General features: G+C 41.2%; 2 protein-coding genes across 2 annotated transcripts in view; both read left to right on the forward strand.

The window, feature by feature from the left end:
- Positions 1-7,471, forward strand: part of kcnab1b (potassium voltage-gated channel subfamily A regulatory beta subunit 1b) — a 30,438-nt gene extending 22,967 nt beyond the window's left edge. Inside the window, exons 10-15 of the mRNA XM_070974246.1 lie at positions 4,421-4,506; positions 5,097-5,217; positions 5,322-5,416; positions 5,579-5,699; positions 5,850-5,938; positions 6,033-7,471. Coding sequence (XP_070830347.1) covers positions 4,421-4,506; positions 5,097-5,217; positions 5,322-5,416; positions 5,579-5,699; positions 5,850-5,938; positions 6,033-6,122 — 602 coding nt within the window. The 3' untranslated portion in view covers positions 6,123-7,471. The remainder of the gene's footprint in view (positions 1-4,420; positions 4,507-5,096; positions 5,218-5,321; positions 5,417-5,578; positions 5,700-5,849; positions 5,939-6,032) is intronic.
- An 867-nt stretch (positions 7,472-8,338) lies between these two features.
- Positions 8,339-17,760, forward strand: pask (PAS domain containing serine/threonine kinase). Its single transcript, XM_070974823.1, has 20 exons — positions 8,339-8,543; positions 8,837-9,066; positions 9,175-9,345; positions 9,485-9,619; positions 9,769-9,903; positions 10,111-10,372; positions 11,448-11,629; positions 11,719-11,848; positions 12,114-12,285; positions 13,295-13,527; positions 13,742-13,871; positions 14,266-14,855; positions 14,961-15,103; positions 15,385-15,552; positions 15,715-15,840; positions 15,954-16,088; positions 16,193-16,392; positions 16,771-16,904; positions 17,008-17,157; positions 17,591-17,760. Exons 1-20 carry the CDS (start codon positions 8,339-8,341, stop codon positions 17,758-17,760), a joined length of 3,801 nt encoding a protein of 1,266 aa, XP_070830924.1.
- The last annotated feature ends 861 nt before the right edge of the window (positions 17,761-18,621 follow it).

Consider the following 18,621-nt stretch of genomic DNA (forward strand, 5'->3'; position numbering starts at 1 on the left):
GAGAGTCTGACGGAATGATAAAAAAAAAAAACTGATCAGAGAGAGATGTCAGATGAAATACACAAGCAGACAAATATAAAGACAGATAGGCTGAATGTGTTTTGGTTTCAGCAGCTCTGCAACCCAGTCACATCCATTAATCAGTGTAAAACATTGTCCACATTTTCTTCATCCTTCATTACAGTGGAGCAAGGCCACTGCCATGAATCACTGTATAGAGGGTCAGTCACTTTTAATAACTTGAGAGATAGAGTGAGGCTGTATGTATAGACTCACACAAAACTGTGTCTCCTCATGCATTAGCACTGAGATTTCCTAAATAGCTTCTGCTGGGGATGAAGCAGCAGAGCCAACATGAAAGAAGTGAGATTGCTGCATCTCTGTGGGCATTTGCAGTTCAGTTTACATGTCAAGATCAAGATATTGATTTACACGCCCACCCACATGTTCCTGAAACTTAAAACAGGATTAACAGCATCAATGTGAGCCACAGAAAACCATCTTGAGCTCCAGATGTCTTATTAAGATAAGAATGTTATCTAACAGGTGTGTGCGCATGCATTTGTGTGGAATTTGTGTTTATATTTTGTTCTCGTGACTTTAATTGCTTCCGACTTTGTGTGAGACAACGTGTGTCCCCTTTGGGACAAAAAAGTGATGTCATGGCTGCAGAGTCTCCCTTTGTTACCATCACTGCTTTCGTCCTCCTGTCCACTCATCCTTCTCTTTGTGTTTCTCTTTTTCTCCTCCCTCTACTTGTTCTTGACTTGCTTTGTTTTTTGCTTTGTTTTTTGCTTTGTCAATCTAACAGCACAGACAGGCACAAATAGTATCACGAATATCCAACTTCCTCCTCAGCTCTGATTCCTGTTTCATTCTGCTCTGCTGCTCTTTACTGTTGCAGCTGCCACTTAGCGATGACACTGAATAGAGGTTTTCCTCTGAGGGGTTAAAGAGCTAGCTGGAATTTCATCTCACAAGTTGCAAAAAAACAGTGTAAAAGTAGTAAAAGTACGACTGTCACACGGGAAAAATACTCTGTTACAAGTAACGGTTGTGCATTGAAAGTATTATTCAAGTAAAAATATGTAAATATAATCAGGAAAATGTACTTAAAAAAGTAAAAGTACTCAATGCAGTAAAAGCTCCCCAGTGACTGTTACATCATAATTGTTTCACTAGATTATTGCTACTCATGCATTCACTGTGTTTACACTCATGCATGTAAAAAAAATTGTAATTGTAATTGTAATTGGTTGAGGTGGAGGTCATTTTCGCTGTGGATTCATCTGCTGATTATTTTCACCATTCGGCTGTTTGGTTTTTTAAAAAAAAAAATTGAAAATGCTGAGAAATGCTGCCATTATCCAGAGCGAATCCTTGGATCAAGCCACCAACCAAAGAGTCAGTATTAGATGGGAATGAAACTACTCCTTCTCCAGAACTGCCTACTGCAACTTTTCATATTTTATAAGTTCATCATATTTTTGGTATGAAAACCCCTCATAGTAATTAATAACCAAGGCAATCAAATAAGAGGAATGAAATATACAGTGTTTCCCTCTGAAATGTAGTGGAGTAGAAGTAGAAAACGGAAAGAAAATAAATACAAATACCTCAAATTTGTACTTGAGCGCAGTACTTGATGAGAGGGTGCCTCAGGGAGAAGTATCCGTGCCATTGTGAACCTATCATTTTAATAGGCATACCATAGCCAGCAGATTAAACTGTCCAAGTCTCGGTACAATGCTCCTATCCAATCAGTTAACATGGTTTTTTATTTGACAGCGCAATATGCAGCAAATTGAATCCACTCACTCAACTGGATATGGAAATCCCCCCGAAAAGAGTGAGCAAAGAATAGGATACACAGGCCGAGGAAAAAGAGCAGACATCAATAAATAGACTTTATAACAACCCCTCCAGCCAAGAGTTTTTCACTGGAGAGCAAATGAAATGGTACTGCCACATTATACTGAACACAAACCCAAAGCCATCCACTCGGGACATTACTCCAAGTGCCAGGATATCACCTCTCTCCTCAAATGTTCAGCAATAAAGAGCAGCATGCAGGATGATCTCACCCACTCAGTACCTCGGTACTTATCTTCCTTTTGGCTGCACATTCACAACCTTCTTTCCCACGATCACAGTACGAAGAAAGGGTTTCATCAGCCATTGAAAATCTCCTGCGGTGTGACATATTGATCACCCCCCTGCGTGTATGCATGAGAAGGTTCAACCTGAGCTTTAAAATTAGAGCATCAACTCCCCGTAAAGCAACTCTCACAAAGACACCAAACATCCACATCAACACCTGCCCAGAAAAATATGGATATCAGTGTGTGTTGCGTGCTTTCTTCCACACTCCTCGCTGTGCTCTGCAGAAGGCCACTGTGATACCTGCTGCCTGAAGCTGACCAAATGTTCCAGACTCAGTGGTGTGTTGCTGCTGTCTCAAGGACAGGCTGATATTGGCCAGCAGCCAGGCAGTTAGCGAGCTCATGCATGTAACAAACAAATGGGATTTTACCAGCATATCATGCATTTTGATTGTCTTAACTATAACAATGAGACACATAAAGCGGTTGGTTCCAAACAATATTCTATGTGACAATTCATTCAGAGCATAAATTATAAAACAACATTGTTGTGTTTCGACATCTTCAGGCAAGCAATGTCAAAACCACTCTCCTGTCTGTAGGTAAATATGAAACCACAGTTAGCTTAGCATAAAGACTGGACCAGAGGAAGAGGCTAGCTGAGCTCCAAAGTTAACGAAATCCTACCAGCACCTCTAAGGCTCACTAATTAACAAATAATATCTCATTTGTTTAAGCGTCAAAACGGCACAGTGCAGTTTTACATATGTGCTGGACTATTTCTTAGTCAGGTGCAGTAACTTCCTGAATTCTTTCCCAACTCTTGCAGATATAACATAGATAAGTGAGCTTTAGAGGTGCTCATTGGCAGATAGAGCCAGGCTACCTGTTTCCCCCTGCTTCCAGTCTTTGTGATTAGCAAAGCAACTAATCTCATACATTCGAGGGCATAATAACACAGTCACGTTATTCATACACGCACATATCTCCATGCGCATGTGCCCACAACTTCACCCACATCACCCTTCTTGAAAAAGTGGAGTGGGCTTTCATGTGAGTGGGGTGCGCTGGATATCTCACCTGAGCACGACGCTCAGTGTGGCATCTGTTGTTGGAGTCGATGACTCACTGCGGCCTTGTGGAAAGAAACTTTATGTAAAGACTGGCCCGTAGGTAAGGATGGACGTTGCTGTGAATCAAGTTGTCATCCTCTCCTCCTGGCACTGAGGTGGATTATTCATATATTCACAAACTCTTATGAATCGCGTGCTGCTCCGAGGTTCCTACTTGGTTCACAGTTTTTCCTTCTGTCCTTATATCCCTCCAAATCCCTCCCTCTGTCCCTTTTGGAGCAGATGCACTGTTATTCCTCTACCCTCGCACCTGCTTCACCCACACGCACACTTGCTCTCTGCCTCTCGCTGAGCTACATTTTGGTCTAGAGAGAGAAGCACTAATGAAAAGGAATCGCTCCTTTTTAATCACACTCCGCTGTGGTCTCACCCTCATTTTCAGTTTCCTCACTTCATATTTTCTCTCCAGAATTTGCATTGTGCTAATGCAGCAGATGTTTCATTAATGCATTTTGAGTGCAATTACAGAGAGCAAGCAATAATAGAGTAAAGAAATCTGACAAAGTGCTTTATCGCCTTGTTGTTGTCTGCAGTAATTAGAGGGTTTGTGCACAGCATATGACACACATTGAAAATAATAATTATTTCCTCCACCTTTTCAACATGCCCGTAGTCTAAAAACTCCTTTGAGAAAGAACTTCTTTTTACATAATCTAAAAAATAACTTACATTTTGCTTATCAGCTATTCAACCATCATCAGGCGACTTCCGTGCTGCATCCTCAGGCACAAATATACAAACCACTAAAGGCCACCGTGGCTCACTTCTGCCCCTATAGTTGGAACTTGCTATGATTTGTTCAGCTGCACAAGCAGCACTCAGCCAAGGTTAGTTGAGTCTTTTCAGTTAACCTCAAATGACCCCGACACAGACTATCTGCTTACACATGAGTCTAAACATGGACAAGCCTTTCTCACAAAGAGACTGAATACATTTCAAGCATCATTTTGTTTTTACTGTCCTGAAGGTGCCAGTTTCATCTAAAGCTTTTCTCAGATTTCTTGATGTCTTCTTTAAACTTTGCTTCGCCTTTTATGGGAACTTTGTCTATAATGTGAAAATAATGTGTAAGATGTTCCAAATCATCCTTGATATAAGTAGTTTTAAAAATGGTTCTCCTTCAGGTTATATAAAAGTTGCATTTGTACATGTACATGTCTGTTCTTAAACATTTTGTTTTCACAGAGATCGTGAGAGCAATGACACACGTGATCAACCAGGGCATGTCCATGTACTGGGGGACATCCCGGTGGTCCGCCATGGAGATCATGGTGAGTGATCTTCTCGTGTATCTCTTAACAAGCAACGTGAGATAAAGACCAACTTTACTTTAAAAAAAAAGCAAAACAAAAAAAAGCTTATATGGTTCTTAAGAAACTGGGCTCTCTGGGTTATATATTAATATCTATTACTTTTTGTCTATCCCAGCAATCATATTGTGGAAACTTTTTTAATACCAAGAAACACATTTAGAAACAATGTTTCTGTCTAATTTACCCCAAAAGAGCAATTACAAAGTCAGACATCTTCCAAAATGATTTTAAGAAAATGGGAAAACGCTTTAAAGGTAACTTCCTGTTTAGCTGACATATATTAAGTACATTTATAATGATATAGGTCACAGCGGGGTATCTTCAGTCTATCTAGAGATCCATTTTACCCTCACTGCTGAAGCTATCAGCGCTGTATAAAAATGTCTTTGTATTGTAGGAGGAGACAAAGATAGAAAATGAGTTAATACTGTACAGCAGTGGGGGAAAAAAAGAAAATCTGTTAACATGAAGGTCAGCAGTTGCACATGTTTCCACTTCTCATTAACATTTCTCCCCATTGTTTTTATTCCCTCTTCACATTCAATTAGGAAGCCTACTCTGTGGCCAGGCAATTTAATCTAATTCCACCGGTGTGTGAGCAGGCAGAGTATCATTTCTTCCAGAGGGAAAAAGTGGAAACTCAGCTGCCAGAGCTCTACCATAAGATAGGTGAGCCTACTATAAGATTCCCCTTAAGTCGAGCTTTATTAAATACATTTAGGGCCATGATAGATTTTGTATCCCGTTGGTCAGCGGTCGTTGTTCTATCTCAGGTGTGGGTGTCGTCTCTTGGTCCCCTTTGGCCTGTGGAATCATCACTGGGAAATATGAGAATGGCGTCCCAGAAACCTCCAGGGCTTCAATGAAGGTAAAGGTGAAATGTATTTTGACCGCCTGCCAAGTGTCTATATGTTTCAATCATTTCACTCTTATCCAACAAATACCAGTAATAAACCATAATCTGGTTCAAGTTATTTCTGTCTGGTTTTGAGTAATAATTCTAATGCTTATTGTTTTACTGCTCCTTTAGCCATATCAGTGGTTGAGGGAGAAAATAATGAGTGAGGATGGGAGGAAACAGCAAGCCAAGCTAAAGGAACTGGCTCACATCGCGGAAAAGCTCGGTTGTACTTTGCCGCAATTAGCTATAGGTAAGGAACGAGACCCTCAACTTTCCACTCCTGTGAAAGCGAACAAAGAAAATGTTGATCACAACCAAATTCAGTGTTTCTCTACATACTGTCTGATACCTTAATGTCACAATAGCAACCATAAAAGCTCCTCTTATCCCCAATCTTTAGCCTGGTGCCTGAGGAATGAGGGAGTGAGCTCAGTGCTGCTGGGATCCTCCAATCCAAGCCAGCTAACAGAGAACCTGGGAGCCATTCAGGTATAACGCACATTTCCTAAGCCTGAGTGATACTGAATGATTAATTCAGTATTGAAAATAAAATCATTGATGTGAAGCATTTTGTACGGCACAGGTAATTCCAAAGATGACAGCAGGCATCGCCTCGGAAGTGGATCATATACTGGGAAATCGTCCTCACAGTAAAAAGGACTATCACCATTAGAATGGACCCTGTTTTAGTAGACTATGCCTGAAAAGCTTATCAAAGCTCACCTCTCACAGCCATGGCACCATAAGTGCGTGCCCAGATTTGCTTGTGTGCGCGTATGACTGTGTGTGTGACAGTGTAAAAGTGCTCTGCTTGGCTCCTCGTCTGTATGAAGATCAACCGGTACTCATTATTGTAAAGTGAGCTACTTGACAAAACATGCATGCTACAGCCGGCCGCTGGACAGAACAACAGTTAGAGGATCCAGTGAGATGATTTCTGTGCAGACACTGCTGAACGACAAATTATAAAAAAGCAAAAGATTAGATCATGGAGCAAAAGATTACTGAAAGACCAAGCTTATGATTGACACTAACATGGGAAAGTCAGTGAACTGTCATGATTATCTGAATAAGCGTCATTGTATCAAGAAAAGAAAACTGGAGGGGCATTTATTGTCCACAAAGTATCACATAAGCATTTGGCAGTGCAGTAAATCCATGAAAACAATGTGGTGTATCAAAATGCACCTGGAGTTCTAGAAATCTACCTTAATAAACTAATGTTTCTGACATAAGAAAAAGAAATCAATCACCTCAGCAGAACAGATGATATGCTAACACTTCCCATTGCAGCAGGAGCTGAGCGGCCAACATGATGAAGCGTTTCAGTGCTGGATGAACTGAAACTCTGCTCACGATGCTGTCGCTAATACCAAGAGAGCTAAGTTAAACTATAATATGTTGCAAAACATCTGTACTGACTGTTATATATTTTCCTTATTAAGCAGCTATGATAGAAAGAGCTTTTCATCTCCTCGTGTTGCATTTTCTTTCAGCATAGTGTACTTTCCTGTTATGGGCCATTCTTTTCATTTGGACTATGCCAGACTTTCTGTCAGTAATGATAATGTCTGATTCATTTAATTTCAGTCTGTGTTGTGGCTGAAACATTTGTTCTCCTAAGGGAGTGCTTGTGGATTAAAAAACAGAGCCATGTAGCTGATGAAGAGACTCTGAAAATAAAATAAAGTCGAATAAAATTAATTAAAACCATATGGACCCCTGCAGTCATTGCACCTGGAACACACTGAACTCTTACCCAACTTCTCCCAGATTCCAGTTTTACGTCTTGGGATGATCTTTGTTATGTTCTGTCTGTTCAAACATGTATTTCGTGTGTTGTTCAGTAGATTTGTACATACAAGTAAAGAGCTTATAATTCTCATGTGATATGTTTAAAAGATCTATGGTCATTTTCTTTAAATGCTATGGAGGCCTTCTAATTTTTCTCCCCTTATGAAGTGAACTAACAAAGCTAGAGTAGACTTTTTGTTGGCTGAATTACTCTGTAAACCGCAGCACAATAAACAAACAGAAAAAAACTGACTTGAAACACTCTGGTATAGTTACTGCAGGTTGCTGTTCGGTTCGTCTGTCTTCATGTTTTATAATGAAACAATGCGTGAATATTTTGAAATGTACGTACGGTTTTTTTTTTTTTTAAGACATTTTCCTCTTTTTAAAAAATAACTTTTAATTTATTACGTTGTATTTGTTGATTTTGTGGCATGGTTTCCATGGAAACAAAGGCGGGCGTTTCCGGCGAATTCTCCAATGAGCTGTTCTTGGATGGAAGCGTGATATTTGATTGGCTGTACCGGACTTCCTCGATTCTACTCGGTTGGAGCTCGAAGCCCGCGATTTATGAAAAATGCGGATAGTCGAAGAGAAAAAATAGCATTTAAAATCCTCCTTTTCCCTTAAATTGCCTGCTGGAATCGTGTCAGAGTTGTACTAACGCTACGGTAGCGTCAGCTCGGAATAAAAGTCATATTAGACTGCCGCGGCAACCCTGTTATTTCAGAGCAAAACAAGCAGGGTAGCGTTTTGTTTGTAGTGGCGGCTCTGTTAGCAGATGGCTAGTTAGCCAGGTAGCACTGGGGAGTTAACGTTACCTTGTCAACTAGCGTCAACTGAAACTGCTTTGCTTATTAACAGCAAGGAAACACAAGCCACACAGTTTCTGTCTACGACTTGAGGTGAGTGTTGTGTCGGACTTCATCTTCAAGTCACACGCTAGTACCTGAGCAACTTAAATATTATCAATAAAACATTTCTCTGTTAGCTAAAACCGCTGTGAGATCATCTATCGTCGTACGCTCCTGTTACAATGCTGCACTCCATTCATTGTCTTTATATCGGTTAATCCCAGCTGGATAACCAGCAGCAATGTCGCTGTCGACTGAGGCTCATTTTGGGGTGAGCCATGGCAGCAGAGGTAAAGGAGACACTATTTGTGTGGTGCCCGACCTCTCCTCTGATCTCCTGGAAGATGACTTCGACCTGAATAAGTCCTACCCATGTACTCAGAGGCCGCTGTTCAAGAAGAACCTTCTGGCGTTGCAACGTCGTTATTATCCAGGTTCCTTGAGAGGTGAGTCTAACTGATTTGGCTGAGGAGAGCTTATATTATTAATCGATAGTCAGTTTTGATAATGGATTGTCCTTTAAGCAATCTATTAAGCAAGAGTGACCAATATTAAGATTTACTGTTCGTCTTTGATTAAAGTAAATTTACTATATATGAGTTTCGGGCAACTTTTTGGACGAAGCAAGCTTTTTAAAGATGTAACCTTTAAGGATTATTGTTCATTGCAACCCTCGTTTAGAGAAGGATGAATGTGGGAGAAAGTGATTTTGAAATCTGCCTGAATTTCTTTCATATAGGTGAATGTCTGGATGGTTGCAGTTCTGTTGCAGCAAGGAACTACCAAATCTCCAGCTTACATCCCGCCGCTCAAGGTTCTGCTGTCTCCCTACCATACCCGTCCTCTGTGTCAGAGACAGAAGAAAGGTTGTTCAGTCAGCTAACCTCTGGAGATTTTGACCTGTTGGGATCTCCATCTGCTCTCAACCCAAGCAAAGTCATTCTTACTGTCGACCGTAAAACCACGGAGGTACTGTGCGTGCACTTAATATGAGCAGTGGCCGCTGAGCAGAATTGGTCAAACAGTACTGCAACAAGAGCATACGCTGTAAATTTGTTCTTAATCTTAATTTTTCAGATTCTGTCAGCAAACAAACAGGCCTGCAAACTGTTTGAGTGCACTGCCATTGAGCTGATTGGCAAAAAGTTGTCCTGTATCTTGAAGAAAACCAGTCAGGTCTTGGAAGAAGCATTGAAAGAAGATTTTCCACTTGCAGATGGGACTGTTGCAGCTGTGTCTGGAAAAGTGGTATGAAATATGCTGACTCAAAAACTTGAAAATGAAAGTAACTGTGCTTTGAATTTTGAACTACTGTTCAAGTGAAATGTCTTCAGTCTTCTTCACCAAGAGCGTGTTTCATCTGTTTAACGTGCAACTTTTTCTCAAGGTGGATGTTGTGACGACATCTGGAGATGTGCCAGTGTCAGTGTGTACCCACAGACAGTCACAAAGTGAAGAGCCCTGGCTTGTCATAATGGAAAATGTGGAGAGGGTGTCAGCCTTCCTGTCCTTTTCACAAGATGTAAGGCCATCACTTACTAGTGTGATTTTTCTTTTTTTTTTTTCCTTTTCGACACATTTTTAATAAGATTTTAGCTGTCCTGTCTTTTATTATATTGCTTTTTAACACATTAAAGCAATTATTTGTTACACCTTTGATGTCATTTCTAGGGCAGCATCTTAAACTGTGACTTGGCATTTGCCCAGCTCCATGGATACCACCATCCCAACGAGCTAAAAGGAGCGTCTGTTAAAGAGCTAATCCCTTCTTTACAAATCCCACTCCGCAGTAATGCATTGCCAAAAGTAAGCACACTTTACAACCAAAACTCTCCCACTCAGCTGCAAAGAGAATCCCTTTCTTAAGCTTCACTTTCAGGTTTCTGTTTATCAATGTGATTCTTAGACAGTTCAGGAACGCACAATAAAGAAAGTATATCCCACAGCGTTTTAAGATCAGGTTTTTCTGTAAGTCTGTTACATTTGACATTGCTTTTCAATCCTTCTTTTCAGATGTTGAGGGTTCAGAGAGTGTGTGGTAAAAGCAGAAGTGGTGCATCAGTCCCACTGTGTATCAAACTTCAGGGAGCAGTGGTATGCAAGAGGCCCCAACATCAAAGCAGTGGGACTGGTTGCACCTGTCCAGCAGAGAGTCTTGAAGGATCAGATGCACAGGACAGGCAGCCGTGCTCTCCTCTCACCTCCTCTGTGTGCAAGTCACTAAGCTCAAACCCTGAACACTGTGAGCAACCTCATGGAAACGAAACATCCACTGGTAAGGTGTTTGTTGTTTATCTTAAATATAAGGCTGTGACATAATGCCAAATCAGAGAGGGATTAAAAAACACTCAATGTTTTTCTGGGGAAACTGGTGAATAATCTTTAGTCTATTAGTTATGCTGCCCAAGCACTTTCCACATCCAATGGTATATAAGAAAAACATATACATGATAGAAAAGTTCATGTAAATCCCTGATGGAAAAGTAATGAAAATACAGACAAACTTGCAAACACTGATAAAAAGGAGTAGCAGTAGAGATGAAACCAACCAACAGTAATGTAAAAGACGAATTGTCACTGTCAATGAAAACCACGTATTTCCAAGAATTACATGTTCCTTAATGGGTTGACAAAATTCTTCTTAAGCCAACACATTCAATCTGAAAACTGTGTTGTCACAAAGCAAAAATCAGGACTGTTTTGCAACAGTTTGGAGATACATGATTTTTACAGTATAGCAACAGGAGGTGGCAAATACTGGGACTGCGTACAATCTAACATAACCAATATTGATCAGATCTGATGCTTGCAATGCTAGTTTATCAACATTTAGTGTTAATGTAGTTTTTCATTAAGTGTTTTCAATATAGAAATAATCACCACAGGGTAAAAAGACATTCTGTACATACCTTGAAAACTGTCATTGAGTGCATTCACATGTGGCTTTGATTCTTGGATTTGAGCCTCTTCCTGTTTTTAATATATTTGGGATATGGCGTTTACATGGTCATAGCAGTATCCAGGTTTCTGATCGTCCACCTGCAGGTGTGTCTTCATTTCTCAGCCAATGACCTGGTTCAGAAACCCGGATGAAGTGTTTATATGCCACAGTATCCTGGTTTCTGTCAGAGTACTGCAGGTGGTATATTCAGGTTTCTCAGACAGGATAAGGTCTTTTTCAAGTTTCTGAAACTGGGATAAAATGTTTATATTATCAAAACATAACCATGAAACTCCATAACCCGATAATAACCAGATTACTCGTGTACATGTGAACCCACTCATATACTATAATCCAGTGGACTTGCTTTTACTAATTGTGCATTTTGAACGTGTCTTGGCTCTCACAGAAATCAAAGTGGACAGCATTGTCCTCTCCCCAGGTCCTGCGCTCGAGTACTCTGGAACAGTTTGGGCGTTTGCTCCTCTGAGCGGTCTCCTCCTGCTCCACCCTGATGGTTCAATCATCAGTATCCACGACCACCTGGCTCTCAGTCTGTTCGGCTACAACAAGGACGAGCTGCTGAGAAAGGTTAGCCAACATGACCAGCTGAACAAGGCTTTTTGGATCGACGGCTCTGCCAACTCTCACTTCTGTCACTGCTGCTGTGTCATCAACAGAGTGTCACTTTTCTGATGCCTGGATTCTACCGATGGATGTCTGACTCTGACAGAAAGGCCAGCTCCTTCTCTGATTCTCAAGCAGAGGCTTGTAAACGTACAGCCTCATCCAAAATATCATGGAAACCTGGTGAGCATTTTTCTGTATTTGTTATAAGTACAACATGGAAGTTTTTCCTCAGCACACAAGGTGTGACGAGTCTAAAGCCAGAGGTTCTCAAACTGTGAGCTGTGACAATCATCATCACAATTAAAATCATAGTAATAGTTGTCAGTACATCCATTGATGTATTGCAAACAGGAACTGCTAATAATTATTTTGCCCAATTTGTCAAAATGTAAGCAATTAGAGGCTAAAAACAGGACTTACATATATATATTTCTCTCAATCCTAGACCCTTCCTCACTGGTTGCTGGCGATATGGCCATGGTGCATCAGGCCATCCTGGGAAGAACCCCTACGGGGAGAGGCAGGATCTTCACCGGAACCAGCAACAGGCTGGAGAAACAGGCCAGCACTTTGTCTACCCTTTCTCCTCCTGCTGTCACCTCCACACGGGTGGTTATGTAAGTTGGAATCCCTACGTCCTTGATGCCATACAGTGACGCAGTGACTTTATATTCCCAAAGAACAATAAACGAATGTGACAGAAAATGATATACCAGCAGACATTAGAATTAATCCAATACCAAATGTGTGCTTTGTATGTTAACAAATATCAGACAAAAGCCACTGTAGCAACACCCAGACACCTAAAAGCAGCAGACTGCATGTTTATTTAATGTGTCTGCCAGTAAATCTGCCAACACAACAACTCCCTGGTCAAACCTAATATGTCCTCCTTGTATCCTACCAACCAGTAGAGACACTGAAACAAATACAAGAAACAATGACAGACATCAAAGCACGCAGCTCATAGGCACAAGTCAAATTGGAAGATGAAGGATTTACAGTATATTAATGCTCCTCTCTTTTGCCATCTGTTGGACAAATAATGTCACAGCATGTTTGCTCAAAGAATATAAATTGATTTGCAGTAGGAGTGACTTATCTAATGTGCAGGTGGTGTGAAGGAGCTGAGAGGTACAAAGGACGTGTGTGTGTGTGTGTGTGTGTGTGTGTGTGTGTGTGTGTGTGTGTGTGTGTGTGTGTGTGTGTGTGTGTGTGTGTGTGTGTGTTTGTGTGTGTTTGTGTACATGTACTTGAACAGCTATCTATCTACCAATTTGACTTGTAGACCTTGGGAGTGAGGACATTTTGGCTGGTCCTCACCTGCAGACAGACCATCAAAGGCCTGATTGTGGGTTAAGATCTGGTTTTAAGGTTAGGGTTAGGTATATGGTACTGCTGTAGAGTTATTTTTTAAAGTGATCCCTCCAACCCAACCTGTCCTGCTAATTAAGAACTTAGAAAGTGCAAGAGCAATTACCTAATATACATTAATTTTCATTTGCATTATTTTTCACCAAATAAGTAGTACCCATTTTTTCCAGAATGTTTCCTTTTATATTGTGATCCTTACATTCTTATCTGAACCTGATTGGCATTACAGTAGATTCAAATCTCTTTCCTCAGGGCTAATGACACTACAGAGCTGATGGAGGAGGCAGCCCAGGTTGCTCTCTGCAGTAGCCAGTTAGACAGCGCAGATACCACTCAGGCACTCCTCAAGACATTTGCCTGGGTGGAACTTTCAGAAGAAGACACCTTTTCCCTGGTTCCCACCGCACCCCCACACCATACCCAAGAACAGCAGCTCAGCAGAAAAGTTCATGAAAATGATCAACCTGCCATCAAGATTATCCCAGGTATGATGCAACTAAACTGCTGTAGTTTTTGCGTTATATTGAAATGGGTAGTGAAACTTTATTTCCCCCAGAAAATGAACAGAACAGGCCATGTGTAAGGATTTCATAATGTGTGGAGTGATTTCATGTTTACAGTGAGAAATAATGTTAAAAGAACAGTCTATATCAAGCATTTTGCATTGTTTGTGTTTGTTTTTTCTCCTCTCCTCTTTAGACACTCCCACTCAGAATGGAAATGCTTTTGGCAGGGTGGGTGGCACCTCCCCTGATGTAGACAAAGACCACCGCTCATGCGCCTCTGTCCTCCAAAACTCCAGCTTTGAGGTCATCTCACTGGAGAGCAGGTGAGGGTGGAAGTTGCAAGTCAATTCATTCACTTAATTTTCAGCACCAAAATATACACCTGGCTTTAGTCTTATTTGCTCACAGTCACCTATCTGAAATGTAATTGTGAAAACAGTCTAATATGTCAGTAACCAAGGCTACAACATAAGGCGAGATTAGAAGAGCTCTGCATGCTGCATCACTGCAGACTGTGACAACTGAAATTGGTGAAAACTTTCAGTAATGTGGATGTGATGCAGCCCGGTTGAGATTGGCCAGAAAACTTCAGAAATGTTCAAATTTCCACAATCGAGAATAATACCATCTGGATGTGTTTATTCTGAAAAGATCTGCCAATCTAGTGCCATCAGTTGTTGTTCTTTGTCATCATTTTATTGAAACTCAATTCCCCAGGTCTTCCTCTGGCTTCTGTGAAAAGTTTGCTGGCCATGGTGGTTCTGATCCAGGCCAGACCGAGGACTCTCCCTCAGCACACATAGTGGACTCAGCAAGCTGTTTCCTGGACCTGAACAGCAATGGTGATCTGGTGACTCGGGCCCTGGCTGACCTCAATCTGAGCAGTAGTGTAGAGCTGATCAGCAGCAGAGGGTACAATGACGATAACCATCATTCCATGACATCCTGCGATACAGCTGAGCTCCTGCGTACACCCTCTCCATGCATCTTAGGGTCTGACCAGGAATCAGAACCTGTTGAGACTGGGAATGCTGGTGTAGAGGCCAGAGGCGGCTCAAGTCAAGAGCAAGAGGAAAAAGATGAGGCAGAGCAGGATCAGTGGGCAGCTATCTCTTCAATTCATAAAGAAAAGAGCCAAGGGCTCTGCACACAGATGAATGATGGGATTCAGTCAGTGACAGACATTCCTGCCACATCTACTCCTAAGAAACAGAAGGTAAATGGACACACGCTGTCCTCAGACAGCACACAGATACTGGAGGGGCGATATGAAAGAAGCGCATACCACAGAGATGGCACGAGAGTAGGTTGGTACAACTCCTGCTCTTAATCTGTTCCCTTTAAAAAAACAATGCACAGACTGTGTTACACTGAGGAAAAAGACTTTAACCAGTATGTTACTTTGTCTCCAGATGTGCAGTGTGATGTGTGCAAAGCTAAACTCTCTGATGGGAGCTTCATGTTCTGCGTGTGGATTAGTAGGCCTGGCCAGCAGGGGACACTCTTGCAAACAGATCAATCTATGTACGACCGATCAGGAGCCAGTCTGGGAGAGGTCAGTGACAGTAAAGATATTGAAAAATATGTTAATTAATCAGTTTTTTTAAGCTTCTTAAATGTCAATATTTTCTAGTTTCTTTACTCATCTGACAGTTTACTTAATATCTTTTGGTTGTGGATAAAACAGAACATTTGAGGACATCGTCTTTCTAACATTTTATAGACCACACAACTAATCAATTAATCAAGGAAATGATCAACAGATTGATTGACAGTGAAAATAATTGTTAGTTGCAGGCCTGCTTTCAACTCACCATACTCCTTTCCTCCCTTTAGAGGATTGGTGAGGCCAGTCAAGGGGAGGCATTGCGCTCCACCATGGACCTAGAGCAGTCTCGAGCCTGTGATGGCCAGTTTGAAGAAGAATACCAGCCTCTTCAAGCTGTGGGTAAAGGAGCCTTCGGTTTTGTCTGGAAGGCAAAAAGGCGCTGTGATGGACAAGAAGTGAGAACACGTTTTAATTCACGCAGAAACGCATCCTGTTCATGTATATACAATATGCAGCAATTTCTGCTAGTTGCTGTTTGAAAACCAACATAAACCATGAGCTTTTCTAGGGTAATATGATCGTTGTGATAACAGGGTTTTTTTTTTATATCTGTGCAGGTGGTAGTGAAGTTCATCAGCAAGGCCAGAATTGTGAGTGACTGCTGGGTAGATGACCCCATGCTGGGACGAGTCAGCCAGGAGATTGCCATACTGACACGAGTACAGCACCACAACATAGTCAAGGTAACTGGGTTGTCACACCTGAGCCTGTAAGACACAAGGTTGTAAAAACCTTCATTTCCTAGAAAAGATACTTTGCTCATCCTATATGTATGCCGTTATATGTATGCCATCAGGTGCTGGAGGTGTTTGAGAATGGGAGTTACTTCCAGATGGTGATGGAGAAACATGGGGATGGCTTGGACCTTTTTGAGTTCATAGACATGCAGCCAAGGCTGGATGAGCCCCTGGCCAGCTACATCTTTAGACAGGTATGTGCATGCAGTGTAGAGCCGAGAAAACACATGTAACAGGAGGATGGGCTCTTCAATGTGAACTGTTCGTTCGTTGAGATGGAGGTTCTGTCTCTTCCCAGCTGGTGGCTGCTGTCTTCTATCTGAGGATGAAGAATATCCTTCACAGGGACATAAAAGATGAGAACATCATCATTGACAAGTGTTTCCACATTCGGCTGATAGACTTCGGCTCTGCTGCCTTGATGGCTCCCAGAAAGCTCTTTTACAATTTCTGCGGCACACTGGAGTACTGCTCCCCGGAGGTGCTTCAGGGAAATCCGTACGTACCTGAGAATGAGTGTTATTTGTTCCTTTTCATTTCACAACAAATAATACATTTTATAACGCCGTTCTTTTTAGGGATTAGGTCAAAGGGGAATAACTGCTCTTGTGTTTACAAAACTCAATCAAAGCATGAAGCCTTACACCAGAATCTAGGTTAGAGCACAGGTTTCCAGTATGACTTTTAGGACCCATTAGCCTTTACAATGAACAGTTGAATTATATGTAGCCTCAAGGACAAGCCGATCATAAAGTTAGAAACACCATTCGCACATAGTAAAGTAACTGATGAATAAAATGTTGCCATGCTTTTCTTATTGTCCTGATTAAGATCATTTTGATTAGCGTGTGTCTCCTTGTTGGGCTTCTGTTGCAGCTATGAGGGTCCAGAACTGGAGATGTGGTCTCTTGGTGTGTTGCTCTACACTCTGCTATTCAGTGAGAACCCTTTCTGTGGTGTGGGGGAGATCCTGGAGGCCAAACTGAAGCCCCCGTTCCCCCTCTCTCACGGTATGCTGCTGTTCTTTGCTGCTGGCTGCAAAAAGTTTTCATTAACTGTCCAAAAACATTGTTTATAAGTCAGTGCTGAAGTTGTCTCTGTGTATGCTCACAGACCTGCATGGTGTGTTATGTGGGCTGCTGCACCCCGATCCTGCTCAGAGAATGACTCTGGACCAGCTGCTGCTGAAGCCCTGGATCAGTCAGGCCATTTCCCTGGCAGAGTACAGCTGGACAGAGGTGGTCCCGACAACTCAGAGCTACTGTGAGTACTAACTAAGGTTAGACTGAGACATGTTTTCCACTTCAGATAGACCTGTCATTCAATAGCACTTTTTTTGTACATTTATCTGTATATTAATCTCTTTTAATCCAAATAAAATGGGAAATTTATATAAAATGTATCCACTTGATAATGACTGATGGCTGTAGCAGATGTTATTGAACTGCTCTTTAAAAAAACACTGTCTAACTTTAAAGTAGTAGGAAATGGCACCTGGCTGCACTTGTTTTGTTCCATTTTCTTTTAGAGCTTCTGAAATACACAGAAGTCATTAGTGGATATTTTGTTGTGATACTTCTTTCTTTGTGTGGAAGTTACCACAGAGAATCTGTATAATCTGTAGTCTCAGACATGCAAATTAAAGATGGTGACAGAGTCGAGCTCATGCACTCAGGACCCGCCCTTCTTTGAACAGGCTCACCACAGTACCAGGAGTCAAGTCCTCAAGTGTACGTCAGGCAAGGTTTGTTCCCGGATCAGCACGATGAGACTCTTCCCACTGATGAGGAGGAGGAAGATGAGGATGACAGGTTGTCAATGGTGGCCTTGGAAACAGAGCTTCAGAAGTACCTCTGTGAGGATTAAAGCCCAAACATCCTTCCAACATTTAATCTGTAGCAGTGCGAAGAGGACTTGAAGTGCAAAATAAGAAAAGGGAAACTTGTCTTAGTCGAAGGCAATAATCAAACACTACTCTGTCTATTTGCCTTTATGAAGTATACACAGCTTGCCACCAAGTGTAATGCTTATCACTGTCAAGCTGTTTTGTATTTAATCTATATATTATTTATTCTTTGGATTTAGGGAAAAGTTGAACCATTCAATACAAAATAATGGTTCACGGACATCCAGCCTTGCCACCAAAGACCACAACCTCAGAGAAACCGCACAGATTTTAGTTTGAACTTGATTATTTATGCAGCTTTTGTGTTGTTGTGTTATGGTCTTTTTTTTAATCTTCATGATTTCAGTCTTGAATGTTTTAATTAAAAAATGTAAGTATATTTACAATATTTTAGCTATTTATTTTACACAATAAATATTTTACCACAATCATTTCCTTCATGTTTTTCAGTGTAATGATTGGTCATTGATCGTCTGAACTGTGGGATTTTTTGTTTGTTTGTTTGTCATGCAAACTTTGTAACTTTTACATTTATTTGTATTGTTTATTTGTTATGCAGCCAGTAAAGAGAAAATCATCAATGGCAGAGCAGTAGTATTTTTCACATTGCAGTTTCTAGTATGGTGATGTACCAAGTGGCACCAGCTGCTCAAACAGCTTTAAAATGGATTTCATTTGTCAGAAATCTAGAGGAAAAACCTTCTGTTGCTTATAGTGTATGTCAGCTTGAGTTAAAATGCTTAATCAGTAATATTCTACAATAGAAATTAGATTGATATGTAGAAGAAGCATTTCTCGGTTTCTCAGCTCTTCGTAACAAT

The sequence above is a fragment of the Chaetodon trifascialis genome, chromosome 11, assembly GCF_039877785.1.
Source record: "Chaetodon trifascialis isolate fChaTrf1 chromosome 11, fChaTrf1.hap1, whole genome shotgun sequence".
Classification (NCBI taxonomy): domain Eukaryota; kingdom Metazoa; phylum Chordata; class Actinopteri; order Chaetodontiformes; family Chaetodontidae; genus Chaetodon; species Chaetodon trifascialis.